Here is a 24,271-nt window from a genome sequence, read left to right on the forward strand (position 1 = left end):
CTCACAACCTGGTCTGCTGTCATGAAATAAACCATTGTCCAATGCAATCAATGTGACGAGATAAACAGGCAATCGTAAACAGTTAGGCACGCAGAGACAAAATCCCGCAGGTAACAATAACCCCGTTTGCATATTTAAGTACAGATATTCATCTAAATTATTGTGTCACTCACGAGTACAACTGACAGGAAATCTTTGGTGGCCAATCAGCATTCTGGGGATTAAGCAATTCATGTTATAAATGTGTCAGCTCTCATGAATGAAGCTTCCCTGCTTTTCTGCTGGAGCCTGCAGGGGGACGGAGACGGAGGCGTCTCGGTAATAACTGGAGGGATCGCGGATCTTGATTCGGAGAGCCTCAAGAGGGAGAGACGGGGGACGTCTCCCTCCTCAATTTCCTCGTCTCATTGGGCATTCAAACGTTTCTGTGTTCCAGCCGTGACAATCCCCCTGCCAAAAACAGAACCCACATCTCCAGCTCCATAAACACCAGAGCGTTACCTCCAGGTCTAAACTTCCTTAGGTGGAAAAAGTCTCCTGACAAATACATGATATGAAAAAAACTGACAGCAGGGCTGAGACTCTCTAACGCTGACACACACACACACACACACCCACACGCATACACACAATGCATGCTGCGTGCGCTTTTATCGTGTTACACAGCCCCTGAACAAAGCTTTGCATATCAAACCAAAAATAAAAAATGGCAACAGTAAGCCATTTTTCCCACAATCTCCTTGCTGTCTTTTAACACCATTACAGCTTGCATTTTGAGGAAGAAACACACTAATTCTCCAGCTTTATCTGTGTAATTGCGCGAAGAAAAAACAGTTTTCCTTCTCTTTGTTTTGGACAGGCAGAAAAAGAAAATCTTCCAGGCATTCCTCTTTGTCAGCTGGAACACGCTGACAGAACAACACATAAAACTCCCCGAGGATGACACCGACTGGTCTTTTTAAAAACAAAAAACAAATCCCACACGGCGTATAGTTTTTGCCGTGTTGTGTTACAAAAATAAAAAAGATGATTTGAAGGGAAATATTGACCACCGGCTTGTAGAGAAAGCGTTTTCCCTCTACAGCACGATATATGTTACAGGAATTTGAATCAATATTCCAGGGGGGAGACCGTCATCGCTAACATCAGGGGACTACAATCTGCGGCTCTGGAGCCTCAGATGGCTCCTCTGACCTTCTACAGCGGCTCTTAAAGCTTCTGACGAAGAAAAATGAAGCGTTAACACAGCAGCTGCTCTTATTTACAGTCTTTAAATTACATATAAATAGTCTGTTGCTGCTTTCTATGCAGAAATATGCACATCTTGTTATCATTCTCAGTTGCACTCTGTTCACTATTTAAATAACCGTACAATATAACTCTTATATTGTAACTTTCTCTTGTTCTTATTTCTCTATTTTCGTATTTTCACCTCACGCTTCCTGTTTCCTGTGACGTGCTGCTGGTGAATTTCCCCGCTGTGTGAAAACAGACGGACGTTTTAAACGTCACGACTTCGACTTCGCCTCTGTTACAAGCGTCTTGACGACTGAGTGTCGGCTGTATTTTAGGAGCTCTGTGGGTTTTTTTTTTTTTGGCCTGAGCAACATCATCGGCCAGCGTGAAGGTTTCTGTCTGTTTCGGAGAAGTTGGCGTGAGTAATTAGCAGCCTCTTCACTGGGGGACAGAAAGCTTCACACTCGCATCAGTAACAATATTGAGGCTGAACAGACGCTAATGGACTCTGTTTGTTTATGCAAATCGTAGCACTTATGGTATAAGATAGTGATCCACAATTAATTAGTGCTGCACTTCCTGTTTTACCTTCAGCTGAGTGCTCTTTACTGTAGGTACTCGACTCGTAGGAAAGTGAAGGAGAACATGAGCTCTTTGTGACTCGTCTCATTTCGACGCCGAGACTGTCGATGTCGATGAGCAAAGGAAAAACATTTGGCAAAAGTTACAGGGTGATTTGTCAAGGTAACAAATATGTTTAGCTAAAATATGTATGTGGTTAAAATTATACCCCTTTTTTCATGTGATTTATAAATATTGATGAGATTTATTTAACTATAAAAATATAATGAACACAATTTTTGATAAGAATATGTTAATTTATTTGGTTAAAAATGCCGAGGATTTATTATGTATTTACTATATTGTTGGAATAAAATTGGTTTAAATGGGCATGAATTGGTAATTATTTCGTAATGCACGTATTTTGTGTTAAGTTAAGTTAGTTGCAGCAGCATTTGTCATTTTTCTTTTGAGGTTTTTTCACCTGCCTGCCTGCTACCAGCCACAACGCTTCTGTAAATGTGAATCTATTCATTTTACGGCAACTTAATGAGAGAAATCCAGTTGAAAACGTCAGTGTAGAGGCTCGCATTTTCCAGTGGGGAAATAAAACGAAACAAAACATCAGAACCCGACTGTTCGTCTGAAACAAAATCTAAATATTTTCATAACGACAAACTGAATGACCGTTGGCTTTAATTGATGGTCATAAGAAGTCGTGTTGTTTGAAAGTGAATTCACAGCGTTTGCCATGTGGAAAGTTAAAAAGCATCCACTGGTTTTAACTTAGTTTTTCTATCAAGAGAACAAAAAAGGTTTAGCAGATAAATGCCAGCGTTGACAACAGAAACATTTCATCACCAGTGCATCAAATATAATAAAGCTTGTTTTTTTTTAAGAAAATTATTATTTAGATCAAGCAGATAGAGGAGGGGGTTGTGTTTTGGCTCATTTCTTTTGAAGATCCTCACTAATGAGGACTAATTCTGAACGACTGTAAAGCGATGACATTGAACATGTTCCTTTTTCCAACAAAGCGGAGCGAATGCAAACACAACATGAAGGAAGCTTTTTGTTTGTTTTGCAAACTGGTGTACGCATTTTAATGACTTCTACACTTCGAGGTAGCAAAGTGGATATTAGCTCTTTGATCATCTCAGAGCTATTTCCAGTATGGAGACGTGTCGCACTCCAGTCTGCTGAGCTTGGGTTTGAGACCAATGCAGAGCAGAATTCATGCGTATTTCTATTTCAGTCTGTGTTGCCTTACGAGAACTGGCATGTAAGAAAAAAATAAAATGAAAAAAATTACAAATGGAAAAACTCCACAAAGAATTCCCCTTAACTTAAAATCTGACCAAACTTTCTCATAATACGACAGGTTGATCTGATCTGTTGGTATGAAGTCCCAACAGTTTCAGTGCTTTAAGAGAGGAGCTACAGTTCGCTTTCTCTTTGTCTAAAACAGAAAAAGTTATATATATATATATATATATATATATCGAATTTGAACTTGACCAAAACCCCATTTTTCTTCCTCTATTATTCTCTTCGTTCAACAGTGGTTTATTTGCAGCAATTCAACCATGAAGGACTGATTTACTCAGTCTGCTTCAAGCAGCTGATGTTGAATCACGTGGAGCATTCATGCAGCGTTTGATGCGAGGTGCGGTTTTTTTAAAATTATTATTATTTTAAATTTTTTTAGTATGTATCGTCTCAACAGACGTTTTCCTCTGCCGGAGCTCTGAGGACCGGTCAGGGTGAACCATGGGAACCAGTTTTATCATAACGTTTCAGTTTTAGGAACCACTCTTGTGATTTTTTTATTCATTTTTTTTTTTTGTAATTTTATGAAATGACTGACCTCTGTGTATTAAAATAGCACTGCAATAGAAGAAATAAGTACTTTTTCTTGCCTTGTGATAGTTGAGTGCTTGTTGTGGATACATCTCACCCTACAGCAGGGGTGTCAAACTCCAGTCCTGAAGGGCTGCTGTCCTGCAGCATTTAGATGTGCCTCTGCTGCACCACCTGAATAGAATAATTAGGTCATTAAGGCTCTGGAGAACTGATCTACACAAGGAGGAGGTGATTAAGCCATTTCATTCACGTGTTTTGTACGTGAGGCACATCTAAAACCTGCAGGTTGCCGGCCCTTGAGGACTGGAGTTGGACACCTGTGCCTTACAGATTATCTGATAGCTAACAAGTTCTGGTTAGGAAAAAAAAATATTCCCCTAAAGTGCAAAATACTAATTTAAACTCCACAGCGGTGTGACATTCACCGATGAAAAGGCTGTTCATTAATATCTAATTCAGTTTCGACGTTTGCTCTTTGGGAAAACGGGCCTTTTTTTTTTTCCTTAAATGCTTTAATAAACGCCATGTCATTGTTGTTTACTCCTTTCTCCAAATACAAGTGACTGGTAGCTAATTAGACACATGAGTGGAGTGAAGCAAAGGACTCGGTGACATTTCTGTTTTCCTACCAAAATCTCCTGCGCTCGTCGTCTTTATCATTTGCATTCATGAGACTGATTTCAGCGTTTGCCTGAGAGTTGTTGGCTGAAATTCTTGGAGGCGCGAAACGGCGGGACCAGAGGTGGAATCGAGACGCTCCGAGAATTGCGACGTCGTGCGGCGGACAGAGGAGGACGGGAATGCGCGGATACAGGTTGAATTACGACATGCCGGAATTCAATTTCCTCCGCAACTCTGCTTCACTCTGCACCTGATGTGGGCCTGGGAATGACAGAGAGGGAGGAGGAAATGTAATGAGGATCTGCCAAGGCCGTGGCTGAGACCATTTGCATGATAATAACTAAACAAATCACACGCAGAATAACTGGATTAGCAGTGCGCATCAGATGGTATGAGTGTCTGGAAGCGCGCAGCACTTACTCTCGCTGAGATTTAGGGAGGGAGAAAGACACTGAGCCGGCGAGACGTCGAGTTTCTACTGCGCCCCTCTGAACTCGTCTCAGTTCTAAAATGACTGCAGCGTTTTCTCTCTGTGGAGAAGATAGGACAAATAGGTCCCGTTTTTCGAATACATATTTTAAGATGATGGTAAAAATGAACATTTTGGCCTATTTCTTCTGAGACAATTCAATCAGCCAATAGAATAGAAGACGCCATTCGTCTGTGTGTGTTAATCCTCATCCATCCGTCGTCTGCAGACATGTTGAATGTCTTTTGTTTACGTTTGGAAATTTTGCGCTTTGTCAAAATGGCAAAAATACACAAAACAAAACAGAACGCTGTTCTTCTCTCTTATTATTTTCAACAACATGTCATTGTTTTCTGCTATATATTCTCATCTAATGAAGGATCATCATGTTTACATTACGTTGATAAAATAGTCAGTCTCATCATTTAATGTTTTATATCACGTGTATCAAACTCACGGCCTGTGGGCCAAATCCGGCCGGCCCTGGCTTTGTGTGTGGCCCTCTGTACTCCACAACATATCAATAAGTCCCTCCAGTTTCCATTTCCATTTCTAAATTAGTGCCACCAAATTTGTGGTTTTAATTGCAGAAAAACCACAAAAAAAAACAACAAAAAAAACAATTGTAAAATCCTGGATGGAGTGTTCAGTGTAAAAAAATTTTTCAATATTATATTATCTTAAGAAACACTTATTGAATGCTGAAACTGCTATTTATTGATATTTTAACAATTGAATTGGTTTGCATTAATATATTCTGACACAACTGGCCCTTTAAGAACATCCAGACTTTTGATATGGTCCAAAATGAAAATGAGTTTGACATCCCTGCTTTACCTTTTTTAATGTTCAGTAAGCATTATCCTTCAGACGGGAGAAAGCAGTCGGCTTTTTTGCCTTCCAGACTCTTTTTGTTTTTGTTTTTTTTTCCTCCAACCCTGCCCTCTTCTGTCTCCTCTCTCTTCCTTCTTGGTGTTAGTGCACTTTCGAAAATGATAGGCTCTGTTGAGTGCTGCAGTAGAGCAGTGTGTTTTAAGATGTTTTTGCTGGTCACACCTGTCTTTTATTGCAATTTACAATGGGATTACTCAGACTCTTGGTCATTTTTTTCTCCCCAACCTCCTCCTTTCTCCCACTTCATCGCCCCTTTCATCATGGACTTCCTTGCCAAAAGTAAATACAAGCAGCAGACGGAGTCTAAATGTGACTACACACTCATGAATGGTAGTTTGCGCGTGCAAAATCATCTTTTTTTTTTTTTTTTTACTACAAATGAATCAAAAGTTGCATAAACATCCAAGATTCCCCTATGTTTATTAATTTAGCCGGGACTGTCTGATAAATTAACAGTAACATTGAAAGTAACTTGACCATCGGCGATGTGACACACTGCTATTTTTCAAATTCAATTTCTTTATAAAAGCTTAATCAGTTGTAGCCTTGCAAGCGTATTTAACTAACAGGAAAAAAAATGTGGCACTTTCTAAAAGGACCTTGACTAATGTTTTTTAAAGGCCATGCAGAGCAGTCAATATTCTTTTTTCTCCGGTAGAACAAAAGTTACAGATCAGATCTGAACATGCTGATCCCAACTGAGCTGGATAAATGTGGATGACATTTATAAGCTGTGGCACACAGTCATTTAAGCAGCGCACATGAAACATTTAATGACAATAAACTCTATAAATATTCAAACATGGGGAACGGCTTTGATTCGTCTCGGTTACATTTTAACTTCAAAATTTCTGTAACTTTCCTTTATGTAACTTTCCACCTGATTTCTGATTAAAAATCTCCTCTGCAAAAATCTCCTCCTCTGATTATTTGCAAGAATAATCAGAGGAAGAGCAACGATGTACTTGTTAAGAAATGCAAAAAGCCTGTTTGTTGTAAGAGATGTGAGATATTAACCGTTAGTCTTACCACATCTTCCTGGAGGGTGCCTCCATCCATCCAGCTGTTTTGTTTGAGCTCAACACATTCTTAGTAATGGCTCTCTGTGAAATGTATCGTACACCTCACTTTACCGAGACTCTCCTGGGACTCATGAATGAGTAGCTGAATTACCTTTACTTTTTTATACTCTCATGAAATTGAAAATAAGCCATGAAAGCAACATCTGGATGTGCAGTGGACCCCCGGTATATGTGGAGGTGAGGGGCCACAGCCACTTGCAAAACCTAACATCTCCAAATCCTTCAGACTTGTTTTTTAAAATGTTTCTAATTGCCTATTTCAAAGGCTCAAACACCAAATATACCTTTAAAGGTATTAATATACCTTTAAAGGTATATTAATACCTTTAAATACCAAATATACCTTTAAAGGTATTAATATACCTTTAAAGGTATATTAACAGAAGCTAATATCTACAGTCTTCCTTATCTCTGCTGTTGGGGGTTCAGCCAATCAACGGCAAGTAAAATAAATGGTGCTCCTTGATTGGCTCCTTTGTAAATGCCAGCACTTCAGATGTCAAGTTGCATCACATCTATGTATTTCAGCTTCCCAAACTGCATTTTGTTGTGAATATTTTAGATTAAACAATAGTGAATTGGTGATTGCGTGAATAATGAATCACTGTACAAGAACCTCCTTGGTATTCTTTAAAATGAAAACTTAAATATGATGTGACAGAGTGGTAACCTGTCCAGGGTGAACCCCGCCTTTCGCCCGGAACGTAGCTGGAGAGGAACCAGCAACCTCCCGACCGCATTAGGGACAAGGGTGAACAGAAAATGGATGGATGGATGGACTTAAATATGAAATATATATATATATAAAACAACCCAGTAAAAAATTTAATGAAATCTCAAATTGACACAACCCATCTATGTCATGGTGAAGACATGCAGACTTTCCAATAAGTACACCTATCTCTCTTTACAGTCTCTCCACATATTCTTCTATCGTCTCGTTCTTTTTCCCCTTTTTTGTATTTCCAGTCACCACCTATATCTTCTCTATTGTAGCTACCACAGTCCCAGAATGCATGTGGTGTGACTCCCTTTATATCCAAGACACAATTCCACAATTGAAAGATTTCACATATGGGGTTCAGAAAATAACGTTTCTCTGTTTGCTGATGATGTGTTATTGTACAAAGCTGATCCATACTCAAGCATTGTGAAACTACTGTACCTGCGAGTTAAGTGCAGTGAAAATATTGTTGTATGAATATAATTTTTAAGAAAGCAAACTTCCACATGTCTGTATTACTGTCAGCCTGTCTTTTCTACATGTAGCAGCACCACATAAGTCACACTAGCAAAGAAAAAAAAAAAAGTCAAAAGTGTACAGTCACCATTACTCTACAAACAATTTCTAACAATAAAACTGAGGTAAAATAAAAAATTTAAAAAAAGACGCAACAAAGAAAGTTCTGGATCCTGTTGAGACAATAACAATAGCAGATGGCGCAAAACGAGACGGCAGGGAGACTAAGACAGATATCAGGAATGTGGAGAGTGAAAGGTGGTGACAGAGCGAATTGGGAGAGACAGTAGAAACGATTCTGGCAAAGACAAAAGATTCTGAATGCAGAGTGACGTCTCAAAGGGCGGGAAAAGAAGCGTGAAAAGTATCTAATGAAGCCTGTCTGTGTCACTGTACAATCTTTCAACAAGCACTGGCTCGTAACTCTGCCAAGAATTTATCAAGAGCTCACAGAGCAGTGAGGGGAGGCCAACAAACTCTTTTAGGATGAACACTTTCATACACTTCAGCCCCATAAAATTACATATACACTCACTGGCCACTTCATTAAGCACACGTTAGCCTTCAGATTTCTGAAGGTTTAAGGCGTCTAAAAGTGTCAAATTCTGTTAGTGATGGAAGTTTTGAGCCGGACAACTTCATGGTTAACGTTCAGCAAATTACACAGGCCAACTGGTCAACAGCCAAAAAAATTGTCTGGGGGTTTTCAACTGTTTTAAGGTCATGTTGATGAGCTGAATCCAAAAATCACATTGGTTTTGCTCAATCAGGTCAACTTTCTGATCTATGGAGCAACATGAGTGTCAAAATGCAAAATGCATAATTTCATCCCTTGGAGTTATATACAAGTAGCATAAGTTTGAATTTATTGCCACAATAATAAGAAATGACAGCCATGTTTACCTCCCTTCTTTAGTTTCCTGCGAATAATCAGAGGAAGAGCTATTTTTAAAGCATTGTCTGAAGAAACCACTTCAGAGCTGCATTCTGCCACCTGTAGTCACCGAGGAGTTCAGCTACAGCAAGAAGACACCTGTTGTCAAAATAGCGCGCCATCAAGTAATTATAGCTTCTGTTGCCTTCTGCCTTTCCATATCATTTGTTCTCAGACCTTCACAACACAGAGACTATGCACGATTAGACAACTTATAATTTAGCATCGGCAATTACTGCACAAGCAGGCTCAACATTTATTCCTCAGACCAGTCGTCCTGTTGTGATGACTGTGGATAAGGGAGCGCCTCTGTAATTAGCAATCAGATTCCTTGTGTATTCCGGCTCGCTGCCATTGTCCCGGCCCTCCTCGTAACACACACCCCACCGCCCGCCCGTCGTTTGCCGCTGCGGCGCGGCCCGCGTGCGTTTCTGTTTTTGTGGTTGCTCCTGCGTTTTTTTGATCAGTAATGATTCAATCTTCACCAATTAGAGCCAGCGTGACGGTGAGGCAAACACGAGGCGCAAAAGGAGGAGCGAGAGAGAGAGAGAGGGGGAGAAATCGAGAATGAGGCAGAGGTTCTTAATAGAGCATTTAATGAAAGTTAATGGTGGGCTCTGTGTTCACCAGAGAGTCATCTAGAAGGAGTCTGCGGACTGAGCCCAAAGATCGCACATTGCACATTCATGGCCTTTTTCTTTTCATTATCGGAGCTCTCCTAATGATGAATGTAAATAATGCATATCAGAGTATTGGTGGATATGGGTGACGACTGTGGAACCGTTGCTCCACTCGGGAGCCAATTATAGCCCAGGATGAAACACACACAGGTTTCGTTCTGTGCTTCTGAGGTGTTCTCACCAAAGGAAATGAACCACCTAACACTGGTGTTGGACTTTTAACACTTTGTCATAAAAGCAAAGTTGTCTGTTATAAAAAATATATACACATATGTACAAAACTCTTTTTTTAACTTTCACAGCAATTGTGTTTCTGTGTTTGATTTGATGTAAAGCACTTTGAAATGCCTTGCTGCTGAAATGTGCTACACAAATAAAATTTGATTGATTGATTGATTTACGGCTCTTTTGAAAAACTTGATTTCTCCAACTGTAAGGGTGACTTTTAGTTTTTCCCCGCTTGATAGTTGTGTGTGTAGAACATTATAAACTACGGTTAGGTACTTCCCTCAGTACCAACTAAGCTGGGTTTTTTTGTTCAACACAGATAGAAAAAAAATTCAAGAAAGGTAAAGTACTTAACATAATAATAATCTAACAATTAGTTTGAAATAGAAGTGCAGAACTTTTGAATATTTCTTAGTTTCAACAATAAAGTGGCTTTAGTTTTAATAGTTTTTTTTTTTTTTTGACCACTCAGACTAATCAAAGTGTGCTCAAGGTGTGAACTTGATTTAACGATTAAGATTATGCCTTAAAGGACTAATGAAAGCATCGATATAGATATCTTCATCCCTCTTTAAAACCCGTTGAAAGCTTTCTCTTCCTTACATAAATGTCAGCCTGGTGGGTTCGTTCAAACGGTAGAGTCAGTGTCTCTCTCGGGCCCCATATTCAAACACACCCATTCCTCCACTCGGTGTGAGGGGTCATTACAGTGATCATGGAGGTGGAAGTGGTGTTCTGTGATGCCTGTGTGGCTATAATTCGTCCAATCGCAGGAATCTCTGGGAGCTCTTCAGCAGTAGCACAGACATCACTGCTGGGACTGCAGAGCCAGCGTAGGATGCAGCGTCTGGCACGGAGTAAACCTTCTTCAATTTAATGTTCTTACTTTGAAGCAGGCATTAATGCTAATAAAGCCTGTGGTAAGATAACTCAAGTCATACAGCTCATTATGTTCTTCCTCACCCAATAAATGACTTTTGTCTAACTCTAGCATTACCAGGGATTTCGACCTCCTCTGGGCTCCAATGGTAGAAATGTCAAATGACCCTTCTCTGGTAATTCTAGTGCTAACCCAATGTTATGTATATTAGATTATTCATTCTAACAATGCCTAGGACAGACATTCTGAGAATTTTCCCTGCTAAATACTATTTTATCACGTTTCGTGAAAACCATTTAAATATGTCAAAATACACACTTTTTTTATATAGAATTGTATTGCAGAAATGTATCATTTCAACATTAGAACCTTGAGGAAAAATATCACTGACAAATATTTGAATAATAAAAAAAAAAAATTAAAGTATCAACTGAGCTTCTGATCCCTAGGCCTGATCACATTGGATTGTTTTTTGTCTAATAGGGGACATTGTTTTTATTTTATCTTTACCAGAAATGGAGTTTTAGAGGACCCACTTATCTTTTGTTGTCCAATGTTCTGGTTTTCTTATTGTGGAGGTTTGAAATGCATGTTCCATCCTCCCTGTTTACCGCCACCTACAGGTTTGGAGGAGTAAAAAACAGTGTTTTGGAGACATTCTTTGTGTTTCCGTGGGGATGAAAACATTTCTGGAAACGGTTTTGTATTGACGCAGGTGTTATCTGTCGTACTATCTGTTTTAGGGGAAAAAAACCCTAACTTTTCAGTCAGTATCCGCCAAGTTTATTTTCAATCTCAAGGCTGTTGACCAAGTTTAACTCAGTTGACTTTACACACAGAATTAGCATTAGCCTAAATTCTAATACAGTCCAATCATATAGTTTATATGTTTGGAATCTAATCACATACAGCCTAGACAAATACTAATTGTAATACGGTGCATTTAAAGTCAATTAGTCATTTAGTAAAGTGTAATCTAAAAAAAGAACAGCCAATGTGAGTCATTGGTTTAAATTGGTTTGAGCTTTTTTTTTCACCCTGGATATTTCTCCAATTTGCCCACTTTAAGACTTTCTTATATTGGTTATCACACACCACCGACTCACTGCTTCCACCAACAGGTGGGAAAGGGGAATGATACTCTACACCAGACAGTCTCACTCCTGCTCATTAGAATAAGTTTGTGCCACAGAACCACTGGCAGGTTTATTATCCCGCCCATAATATTAAATGAGAATATTCAGGTCCGAATACAACACAATGCCCAGTTAGTATAATGAATGTTTGAATTTATTCCATTTATTTCACCATTAGTGACCCTTACTTTACAGCCCTTCTACTATCTCATTAAACCGAAAGCCAATGGAGTCTAAAACATGTTGACTTTAGGAAAAAAAATGCACTGTTTGCTTTATTTTTTTAAATGTATATTTTTTTTTTTTCAGATTAACTTCATTTTGATAATTTCTTGTTTGCTAAATGGCTTTCACGGCTGTGATTTCAGGACATCACTCAGGCGGACGGTTAATGAATTTATTGTATTGATCATAATGTCCGGGAGCCCTGGCCGGAAAATATGAAGTGTCAAGTGCTCATTAATTCCGGAGAGAAGTCAGCAAACATCATTGACTCGTTCCATTACCCAAAGTCCACATAGAATTGACCTTGCGGCTCCGTCCTGCGCTGTGAAATTTTTCACCAGTTTTTAGCTGACGGAAAATATTTCCGATTTTCTGATGATCTTATCTGTGCAGCAGCGTCTTGTCCTAGCGTTTTTGCTGGGTCTCCGTTTTTGTGCCTGCTCAAAGATAAAGTATAGGTTTTGATGATACGAAAACCTTGAAGCATTTCAAACCGTATTTATTCATATCCCTTGACATCAAAGACCCTTTTTTTTTTTCTTCTTCTTTTTCTTGTGCTTGCCATAATTTCACTCTGCGTTTTCAGCGACTTGACGGAATGGAGGAGCCGCAACGAAGAAACAGGAGAGAAAAATAATTAGGTTTAAAACTAGATGAGTTTTTTTTTTTCTCTCTCTCTCCACCCCCCACCCCCCACCTCTTTTATGCTGTAATACAAAGAGACAGTAATTGTACTTGAACACCGAGATTTCCCAAACCTCAGCTTTTTCTATCACCTTGCTTTAGGATTCGCAATTTTCTGCTCCGTTCATAAGTAAGTGCACTGTGTACATCCCGTGCCTCCCCTCCAAAGAGTACAGTAGATAAAAATTCTTTCAGACATCAAATCCCATTTCCAGTGTGCCGGCGTTGACGCTGCCAAAGCTATTCGTGTCAACTGTAAGCTGCTTCTTTGAATCATGTAATCATCCAAACATGCTTCTGCCGCCTCGGTAATGACAGCCACTCTGTCAGGGACGTCTCTACGGAGCATACCTACTGACAGACACATTTGCTTGGCTCGGAGATGTCAATTTTCCTGTGTGGCGGTGAGGGTAATATTTTGACAGGCGTGTGTAGGCGTGTGCATGTGTGTGTGTGGTAGCGCGCACCTTCAGAGGATGCACTCTTAGGACGCATGCTGTGATTCGTGGGAGCCCCGTTTGTTCTTTAGTGGCTTGAAGTTTTGCTCATCTCTCCTTTAGCAGCAGTTGCTAATGAAACATTTTGCAGCAAAGAAATTAAGCCGCCTGCAGAGCACTCTGTGTTTGTTCGGTGCAAAAGTGACGGGCGATTATTAAGTTTTTTTTTTTGTTTGTTTGTTTTTTACCCAGTAGATGAGCACACACTACTGCATAGCTTTAAGATTAAAGCTGCGCAGTAGTTTTAATTTCATACAGAGTGTAGCTAAAAAAACCACAAAAAAACCACATGGTTGTTCTTGAACTTTGTTTTTGTTTGTGTAATTTGCTGGAGAAGGTCTGGAGCAACTACAGCGGATAAATCACTTTTAAATTTGCTTACAGCCAACAAGGGAAAGAAATTACTCTTTATGACAACACTTGTTCTTTTGGAAACTAGAAGCTGCTGTATTTTTCACAATAAACTGCAATGATCTCTCTGTTTTTATACACTCTCAACGTTAGCAAGTTAATAATTTCTTTGTCTGTACACAAGAATACACAAGACGGAATACATCTGCTGCAACAAGAGACTGTTACATTAAATTAACAGGGTTAAAGGTCGAAGGTAACCGTAGAGAGCAGAAAATATAGAAACCTGCGAGAGCTCCACTGACTGCTTAAAGCGAGGGCCCTGTCAAAATAGTTCAGATTTTCTTTTTCAAAATTTTTTTTTTTTTCATCTTTAGAATTAAATTTTCCAAAATAAACAAATTTTTAACAGAAGTACCCAACTTTGGGATTAGTGTTTGAAATTCATTGTAGAAATGACCCGAATCAATATGTTTTTGTTTATAACATGCCACCTGTCACGTGTTTAAAGTACCGTTTCTATTTGTTTTGCCTCAGCTGGGTTTGAGAAAACGGCCATAATATTCATACCAGATCATGTATTCATGACAAAAAGTCTTAGATTAGTGCTGGTTTATTAGTTGACTGTTTATTTCTGAGAGGTCTGACTTGACTAAACTAGTTGGAGTTTGAAAATATATGTAACATATTGTTAATTTCCAGAGAAATGCAACACAGAGGTTTGTTACCTTTTAATGCCTTAATTCCTTAGATTTGAAAAACAAAGCAGGTGAATTAATGCTGGTGTTAATAAGGTTTAAGACGAAACTACAAAGTCATTGAATTCAAAGCTACAATTCAACAAGAATGGCTGTTTGTTAAAGATTACCCTCGGATTTCTAGTAAAACCAGAAGCTTCCTACGTACCATTTTGGTTTGTTTCCATCTCTTACAGCCTTCTTCATGCGTGTGTTTTGCAGGAGAGCTGTATATCGGTGGCGTGACGAAGAGCATGTACAGCAATCTGCCCAAACTGATCGCATCCCGGGACGGGTACCAGGGCTGCCTGGCCTCTGTGGACCTGAACGGGAGACTCCCTGACCTGATCGCAGATGCCCTCCACAAGGTGGGGCAGGTGGAACGAGGCTGCGACGGTACGAAAAGCTTCTCTTTGTCACTTTCATTCATCATCCATTCACCCGCCCCGTAGTCTATGCCCACTTATCCTGTTAGGGGTCGCGGAGCAGCTGGCGACCTTCTCCAGGGTGCATCACAGGACCGGTCACCCTCCATAAAACAGTCTAAGTCATAATAAATAACTTAGGGCTACTAGATTTTTTTTTCAGTTTTTTTTTTTTTTTTTTTTTTTTTTTTTTTAAAGGAAGGACCTTTCGATAATTATCTCCCCTGTGAGTTACCAGGGGAGGAAAAATCAATAGCCCTTGATTTCAAGTATTATTATCCAAGCTGAGTCACAGTGATTCCTTCTACCTAGATGACAGAAAACCGCCGTTTCAAATCTCGTCCGTGACGTTTGATGAAGTCAAATATGGCAACTGCTGTTTCGTAACCACACAGATTCCGAGTGCTTGGGCCAGCCTTTAGTCTCCTTTCTTTGTGTATTGTCCTAGTTATTCCGTAAATCCTGCAGGAGGTGGGTGTTTTTCCCCCTCTCTGCTATCGACAGTGTGGTTAATCTCACTAACACCCCACCTTTGTAGCTTTGTGGCTTTCCTTTCGTCTCGCCTTAGCACCGTTTCTACCTCCGCCATGCTTGGGCTGCTGCATGTCTCGGGCTAAATGGCTCTGATGTCAGTTAATCCTGGGTATAACGGTAGTTTTTGGCAGTAACAGTCCCCCATCTTTTCACACAAACCCTACCCTGAGCCACAGTCCACCATGTCTCAGTAGCCTACTGAGCACAGGAGAACCCAGGCTTAATTTCCCTGTGGGGAACACTGGCCGAAACCGCACCGACTAAAGCTTTTCATGTCTTCTGTTCCCCCCCCCCCCAACACTTCCTCCTAAATGATGCCGTTTCTGCCAGCTAGCCTTATTACCTACCCACACTTACAACCCACAATTACTTTGCTCCAAACACAGTTTAAAATTGCATTAAGTTATCTCACCCTTTCCTGCAGGCTCACACAATGGTTGTTAATGATCCGACTTCCAGGAAACTGAGCTCTAATACCTGAGCAAATTTTTGGAGGTTTTGATTTTATTTTTTATTTTATTTGACAAATAACCCAGGGTTGTTAGAAATTCAATTTCCCCCCTGTCGATGTTACATAAATATATAATAATATCTATAATTTTACAGCAGTTACAGGAATGATTTCACTGCCCTTAAGAGTATTCTTACTTACGATTCCTCCTCAGTTGTCAAAGGTGTCTGCCGTTTCTGATTTGTTTATGGCAAAGGTCTTACTAAAGGAGGTTTTGCTCCACCTTTGGCCACAATGAAGATCGCCACATCTGAACTTGGATCCAAAAGCGCTGGGAACTTGAATGGGAAGCTCGAGTATTTGGTGCCTAAAAGCAGACGTAAAATCAAATTTCGAGATTTAATAAGATGTTTCATTTCGAGGTTCTTTTATTCTGAGGCATAAACCAATTTCCAACTGGATGCACACTTTGTACATAGGCAGATGTTTCATTTATAAGCAAGCTGTTCGTGCAGCGCAGAGCCGACTGCAGAAAGGGAATGAAGATGTGTTTACTTGGGTTTTATAGTCATATTAAGTGTGTTCCCCCCTTAATACAGCAGGATTTTCCTCAAACATTTGAAGCAAACAGCAGATGGGAATTCACACTCCAACAAACCCAAATCAACAAGATTTTAGGTGAAACTACAATTTGTTTTCTAAATTAAAAAGGAAAAATGAAGTAATTACATGCTGATCTATTGGCTCTTAAGAATGCCAATTAATCATTAAGCAAAAAGGTAATAGTTTCCTAACCCAAAAAAAAAATAAAAATATCTGATTGGTTACTTCTGTGTTTGTTTTTTGTACAATTAAAGGGGCTGGGATGTTTTTTTTTCTTTTTTTTTTTTTTTTCCTTTTCTTTTTTAACTAGGCCATTTGTAAATGGCACAGTGCAGAGGCTGTTTATCTGTGCACAAACAAATTAGTCTGGAAGTGAACCACAGTTCTTTGAAAATCTCTGTTTAATTGAGGCTGTAATGAGAAGCCCCACTGCCATCAACACAAAAGACACCGCACACGTGTTTCAAAAATAGTCATCCCACCTAAGACTTCACCTGCAGCCTAATCAAATATCTATTCTTCAGCATTTTCACCAACAACCTCCAGCAATCAGCTTTTTTTTTTTTTTTTTTTGAGTTGCACAATTGGTGATCTTGTTTCCCTTTGGTTTGCGTCTTATTAAGCAATGAATAACGAACGCTGAGGAGTAATGATGAGTAACAGCATCCTGGGTCGGTAGCCAGCACGAAGCAGGAGAACGTTATATTTTCCTTCTTTTTCCCTTCTTGACTTATAAACAAGCCTCCGGTCAATAGGTGGCAGCAGTGTTCAAAGTAATCAAGGAGCTGCCTGTTCAAGCCGTTAGAAGAATTAGCCAAAACAAGAACTACGTATTTCTGTCTAGAGAACCGGTCTTGTGCGAAATTCTGTTCCCCTGTGAAAATCTGTTCCCCCTGTGTCGGGAGCGCGCATTGCAGCCAGAAAGGCGGATCTGAACATTTTCACGGCGCTTCTGATCGATTTCTCGGTAAAACAACTCATATAATCATGTCAAGGTTGTAACATTCAGTTTAATCGGCAGCTGATGTTTACAAAATTGTAAAGTAATTAAATAAACGAGGTCTTTTTACGCTGTTTTGTGTTATTTTAAACGCCAAGAGAATCGGTCTTTCTTCAACTATTGTCACTTCAGCTTGACAGAAATAAAAGTCAGTCACCAAACACAATTTTTCAATACGTAGTGTGTATTTATAGTTTTTCATTGCTGATATAAGACGATGGTAGCTGGCTGATAGCAAGGCACAAAAATTAAGACTTCCTGAAAAGATGAGAGTGTAGACTTTCTGGTAAATCTTGTTCTAATGTAAAATATGACAGATCACTGGATTGAGGAAATTTCTAGTATACTACATGCTACCACACATAACAATTTTTGAGAATTTGGAAACAGTTGCTCATTATTCCCCAAAGTTATGGGAGAAGGAGAGGAGAGAATGGATATTTCAGCTGCCTGAAATAATCCGTTCCCCCTCAATAAAATGAGAAAATCTTTTACTGTGCTTATTCCTTTCATCATCAACAACAAATCCTGTGAATTTGGTAATACTTACTCTTTATTTGACAAAGTTATGAGGGGGGAACCAAATATTTTAGCTGTTTTCGCCACCTGAAATAATCCGTTCCCCCTCCATAAAATGGGAACAAATTAACTTACCAGAAAATCTTTTACTGTGCTTATTCCTCTCATCATCAACAACAAATCATGTAAGTTTGGTGCCATTTGCTCTTTATTTGACAAAGTTATGAGGGGGGAACCAAATATTTTAGCCACCTAAAATAATCCGTCCCCCCTCCATAAAATGGGAACAAATTAACTCATCTGTTCACAACAAAAGTATAAAAACATACACACACCCACACACACGATTATACATGTACAATCATGTAGGGGTTGAACGATAATAGTCATCATGATAATAGTCGAGTCGATGTCGACTAGTCGCGGTGACGTCATAGTGACGTAAGCGCAAAAACCCTTCACAACTACTTGGAGGCTTTATTAGCTATTTTCACGGCAAAAATTGACCCCCCCCCCCCCCCCCCACACACACACACACACACACACTCCCCTTCTCCTGCTTTTACTAAGTCTATTATGGAGAATTAAAAGAGCAATAAACAGATCATTCTTCGTGAGCAGCGGGGAACAGTTTGTTGCACAAAGTCGGGTCTGACTTTTTTTTTCTAAACACCGGCTGATGCTGATGATCTCTGGATAGTTACTATAGGAGTCAAATTATCACACTGACTACATGGTACTTTTGGAACATTACAAGCCAAACTTGTTATGAACGGATCCCGTTTGGTTACAGCTGAATTCAACGAAACCACCTGCTTCTCCTCCGCCCGATGCGCGGCAGGAAGCTCTGCTGACTCAGCAGATTAAACGATTTAAGATATTTTCTAGTCAACGTCAACATGATAAAAGTCGAGTCGATGTCGAGTTGACTAGTCGTTGTAACGTCATAGCATCGCAAGACGCAAACTTTGGAGTAACGTACAGGCTTTATTACCCGTTTTCACAGAAAAATATGGCATCTACACAGAACAGCAACAAGTGGAACAACAAAACATCGGGATAGTTTATGATAAATAATAAGTTGCTGGGAAACCAACATTCAAAAGGAAACGCACATCTTTTAGATGGCATTACCACAGATCTTTATTTAATCAGCAACATAACATCATAATGTATTAGTTAGATCGTGTGACAAAGACACTGCAAGCCGCTAAGTGACATCCTTAGCGGAAGGGGCGAAGTTTTAGACGGCTCGTGTTTTGTAGTTGACTGCAGCTGCAACTCCATTTCCTTTTAAAAACACTGTAAAACCACAAATATGCATCCATCTACATATCATTTAAACTAATGTATTAACTTATTTTTCTTGTGTCTTGTGACGTATAGCCTACTGTGCTGTCAGATCAGCACAGGCTGTCACCACCGGCAATCACATGACTGCGACTAGTCGACATGAAATGTAAAAACTCGCGAGACTAATTGGTTCAACCCCTAATATATATATATATATATATATATATATATATATATATATATATATATATATATATATATATATATATATATATATATATATATATATATATATAATGTCATCTAGTGGTAAAAGTAAAACAAAGTATGCTCTGGACTTAAGACAGAATACACAAAGACATATTCCTGACATGCCTTGATTAAACTAATTTATCTTTGGAGTAATTCCAGTATCTAAAATTTAACTTTATACCAGGTGAGTCTCTCTCACCTGAGAATGGGTTGATTCTGTATCTTCAAATAATTGGAGAAGATTCATAAATCTGAAACAGGAACAAGTCTAAAAAACTGTCTGTGTGCTACACAAGAGAGAGATTCCTTTGATACATCAAAGAGTGATGTCATCATTGCTGATGTCATTGTTACCAATGGAACTGAACATTCTAATGATGCGTTCACATCAAACTTGTTTTGAGCGTCAGAAAAGTCTGGTTTACATTCAAAGTCTATGTGGAATGTTGGACGCCATAGACTCGCTTGACGTGTCAAACGGCCGCTAGACGCTCCAAATGCGCCACATCGGCCTTCGACTTTGAATGTAAACCAGATGCGCCTGATCCTCACAACGTGTTTGGTGTGAACGCACCACTATATGTCCAGTGTTTTATTATGTCCATCATATTAGGACCAAATCCTAATCCTAATATGATGGACTCATTGCTTTGAGTCAAGGGTAACAGTTAGAGGTAGGATTTGTTTAGTTAACATTAGGGTTAGGAATAGGCTAGAATAGGGTTATGGTTAGGAAAATGTCTGGGTTAAGCAAAATCCCCGCTACTAAATTGAAGGGAAATGAATGCAAAGTTCTAATATGGATCAAAATCTATACAAATCTGTATAGCATTTTGTTTTCTAAATCATTCTATAAATAATGATGATATAATGTTAGGTTGTATTTCTGCCAATTGCATAACTGCAGTACACTAGTAGTCTAATGCAGTGTTTCCCAACCCTGGTCCTCAAGGCACACTGTCCTACATGTTTTAGAGGTTTCCCTGCTTTAATGTGCCTGATTCAACCTGTTAATCAGTCATCAATTGAAATCAGCTGCACTGAAGCAAGGAAATACCTAAAACATGCAGGGCAGTGTGCCTTGAGGACCAGGGTTGGGAAACACTGGTCTAATGTGCTGAGACACATTCAACACATTAGAAACCAATCAGAACTAAAAGTTTGCCTTTTGGTTCTGATTGGTTTCTAATCAGAATGTGTCTCAGCACATTCAATGCATTAGAAACCAATCAGAACCAAAAGATAAACTTTTGGTTCTGATTTGTTTTCAAATCAGAACCAAAAGATTCTGCTGCTCTGGACAGCAGCAGAATCTGAGTAATTTTCACAGATTCTCTGTCCCATTCACACCTTAGGACAATTTAGAGAGATCAATTAATTTTATAGAATTTTTACCTGCTGCAGTTTTTATATATAGGAAAGTTTTAATTGTTTATTTTGGTGTTTTTAACTCTGAAATTGATCTTGTGTTGTTTCCATTGAGTTTTGAGTTAGGAATATTATTTGTTATTTGTATCTGTTTTGATTTCCTAAATTTGTGTAAAGCATTGAATTGAATTGAATTTTTATAATAATATATAATAATAGTTATTATTATATATATATAATAATAATATAATGCCCAGTGTTGGCAAAACCTGATAGTTACCTAGGTTAGTACCACCTGGGTGTGGGTTGGCGTAAAGGCCGAGCCTGGCCTAGATTGTCCTTCAGGCCAAGGCCAACATGAACGCCCTCCATGCAACCAGTAGAGGTTGGTCGGATGGACCTCCCTGGTGGATTGGAGGTCCATCTTTTCTCGGACCTCCCAGGTGGATTGGAGGTCCGTCTTTCTTCGGACCTCCCTGCTTGATTTGAGGTCTGCCTTTCCTCGCGCCACACTGGTTGATTGAAGGTAAGTCTTTCATTAGACCTCCCTGCTTGATTTGAGGTCTGCCTTTCCTCGCGCCACACTGGTTGATTGAAGGTAAGTCTTTCATTAGACCTCCCTGCTTGATTTGAGGTCTGCCTTTCCTCGCGCCACACTGGTTGATTGAAGGTAAGTTTTTCTTCAGACCTTCCTGTTTGATTTGAGGTCTGCCTTTCCTCGCGCCACACTGGTTGATTGAAGGTAAGTTTTTCTTCAGACCTCCCTGCTTGATTTGAGGTCTGCCTTTCCTCGCGCCACACTGGTTGATTGAAGGTAAGTCTTTCTTCAGACCTCCCTGGTTGATTGGAGGTCTGTCTTTTTTTGGTCTCCTGTGTTTGCAGGGAGTCTTCTGTTCGCAGGAGGACCTCTGGTTGGGTGGAGACTCTCAGATGGTTGTTTTCTTCAGAAAGTTTCAATTTCATCTTCAGGTCTGCAACCTGACCCTGCAAAGATTTCACTATTTCCTCCTGATCTTTGAATTTGGCAGCTTGCTCAGCGTGACTTTTGAGCTGGTCCTCATATTTAAGTCGCACTTTGTATCCTTCAATCATCACTTCTATCAGACCTTTATGGCGGGAGGCATATTTTTCAGCCTCCATCTTGAAGTATTCCAGCTGTTCAAGAATACTCTTGCCGTCTGTTACTTTGGAAGAAGAAGAAACCTTTAATCTATCTTCACATTTAACTCGCAGGTGACGTTCTTTTTCCAAAATTTTTTCCAGTTTTTTAATCTCCTCCTGCTGTAATTTCACTTCAGCCTGACATGCCATCCTTTGGTCTCTTTCCTCATGCAGTTCTTTTGTAAGATTATCTACCTGCTTTGTGAGTTTGATAATGTGTTGGTTAGTCTCTTCCACGTCTTTTACTAAGGGGTTGCTCTCGAAGCCAGCAGAGGGAGTTGTTTTCTGCTCGACTTCCAATAATCCTGGGTGCTCAAAGTCGCCGGAAGGACTTGGTTCCTCCTCGATCTCTGCTGATTCATCTTCCGGCTCACTGTCATCTTCAAAGACAATGACTTCGTCGTAGTCAACTTGGATGTTGAGCTCTGTCATTTCGACCCATGAAAGCTCAGCTGGGAAAGCTTCATGTTTACAAGTAGTCTGTGTTTGCTTCATGTCTGTATTCTTGTAAATACTTGCTTCTTTGAAAGGCTTGTAATATCTCGTTTCGATGAATTTCGAACGTGCTCTGATGAGTGATCTGTTGCAATAGAACTGTGGAACAGGTCTGAGAAAACGCTGTCTGTGAGCTACATTCAAGAGAGAGATTCCTTTGTGGTATCATAGAGTGATGACATCATTGCTGATGTCATCGATACCGTTGGAACTGAACATTCTATTGTAGCCAGACATAAAAAAAATATTTTGCTAGACAATATCAAACAATGAGAAGTTTTAATTTTTAAACATTATGAAGCCAAAAAAACCTCAGAAATATACAGGGCCAAGCTCGAGAATCAACTCAAACCCAGTTTCACACAAATACAAGGAAGCTAGCATAAATGTTTGGCTGTTCAAGGGGATGGTTCAAGGTCGCTATCAAGCTAATTTTCTTGTCTCTTCTACCAAGTAGGGGTTGAACGACTACATATTTTTTAAGGTCGACTACATCATGATAATAGTCGAGTTGATGTCACCCTTCACAACTACTTGGAGGCTTTATTAGCTATTTTCACGGCAAATATTGACCCCCCTACCCCCTCCACACACACACACACACCCACACACACTCCCCTTCTCCTGCTTTTACTAAGTCTATTCTGGAGAATTAAAAGAGCAATAAACAGATCATTCTTCGTGAGCAGCGGGGAACAGTTTGTTGCACAAAGTCGGGTCCGACTTTTTTTTTCTAAACACCGGCTGATGCTGATGATCTCTGGATAGTTACTATAGGAGTCAAATTATCACACTGACTACATGGTGCTTTTGGAACATTACAAGCCAAACTTGTTATGAACGGATCCCGTTTGGTTACAGCTGAATTCAACGAAACCACCTGCTTCTCCTCCGCCCGATGCGCGGCAGGAAGCTCTGCTGACTCAGCAGATTGAACCATTTAAGATATTTTCTAGTCAACGTCAACATGATAAAAGTCGAGTCGATGTCGAGTTGTCTAGTCGTTGTGACGTCATAGCAACGCAAGACGCAAACTTTGGAGTAACGTACAGGCTTTATTACCCGTTTTCACGGAAAAAACGGCATTTACACAGAACAGCAACAAGTGGAACAACAAAACATCGGGATAGTTTATGATAAATAATAAGTTGCTGGGAAACCAACATTCAAAAGGAAACGCACATCTTTTAGATGGCATTACCACAGATCTTTATTTAATCAGCAACATAACATCATAATGTATTAGTTAGATCGTCGTGACAAAGACACTCGCGAGCCGCTAAGTGACATCCTTAGCGGGAAGGGGGCGAGTTTTAGACGGCTCGTGTTTTGTAGTTGACTGCAGCTGCAACTCCATCTCCTTTTAAAAACACTGTAAAACCACAAATATGCATCCATCTACATATCATTTAAACTAATGTATTAACTTATTTTTCTTGTGTCTTGTGACGTATACTGTGCTGTCAGATCAGCACAGGCTGTCACCACCGGCAATCACATGACTGCGACTAGTCGACATGAAATGTAAAAACTCGCGAGACGTCCTAGAGTCGACTAGTCGACTAGTCGACTAATTGGTTCAACCCCTACAATCATGTCCGTATATATGTGGGTGTTTATGAAACTGTTGCACACGATGGGTTAGGCACCAACACATTCATTTTTGGGAAAAAAAATATAGTAAATGAAATGATTATACTTATTAATTTGTATATTTATTAAATTAACAATTTCTTTAAATGTTTTCAGAGTCCATGTTACTGTATTAGGTTTGGACTAAGTATAGATGTTTTAGCAAAACATATACAGTACAGGCCGAAAGTTGGGACACACCTTCTAATTCAGGGGTGTC

The 24,271-nt window shown here is 39.6% G+C and overlaps 2 protein-coding genes across 7 annotated transcripts in view; one reads left to right on the plus strand and one right to left on the minus strand.

Annotated features, from left to right (window-relative positions):
* The window catches only part of nrxn2b (neurexin 2b), a 746,427-nt gene that overhangs the window by 365,992 nt on the left and 356,164 nt on the right, over positions 1-24,271 (plus strand). For all 4 annotated transcript variants that reach the window (XM_044097998.1, XM_044097997.1, XM_044097999.1 and 1 more), the window contains one exon: positions 14,541-14,714. In XM_044097998.1, coding sequence (XP_043953933.1) covers positions 14,541-14,714 — 174 coding nt within the window. The remainder of the gene's footprint in view (positions 1-14,540; positions 14,715-24,271) is intronic.
* On the minus strand, positions 4,296-22,857 carry LOC122820521 (golgin subfamily A member 6-like protein 6). 3 transcript variants are annotated; one of them, XM_044098003.1, is made up of 4 exons: positions 21,044-22,857; positions 15,930-16,095; positions 4,702-4,811; positions 4,296-4,542 (listed from the first exon to the last, which is right to left on the minus strand). In XM_044098003.1, exon 1 carries the CDS (start codon positions 22,417-22,419, stop codon positions 21,049-21,051), a length of 1,371 nt encoding a protein of 456 aa, XP_043953938.1. In that variant the 5' UTR covers positions 22,420-22,857; the 3' UTR covers positions 4,296-4,542; positions 4,702-4,811; positions 15,930-16,095; positions 21,044-21,048. The 3 variants fall into 3 exon arrangements, with proteins under 3 accessions (XP_043953938.1, XP_043953939.1, XP_043953941.1); XM_044098004.1 differs by lacking the exons at positions 4,296-4,542; positions 4,702-4,811 and adding an exon at positions 11,225-11,305; XM_044098006.1 differs by lacking the exons at positions 4,296-4,542; positions 4,702-4,811 and adding an exon at positions 15,691-15,754 and having other exon boundaries at positions 15,926-16,095.

The sequence above is a fragment of the Gambusia affinis genome, linkage group LG18, assembly GCF_019740435.1.
Source record: "Gambusia affinis linkage group LG18, SWU_Gaff_1.0, whole genome shotgun sequence".
Lineage (NCBI taxonomy): Eukaryota > Metazoa > Chordata > Actinopteri > Cyprinodontiformes > Poeciliidae > Gambusia > Gambusia affinis.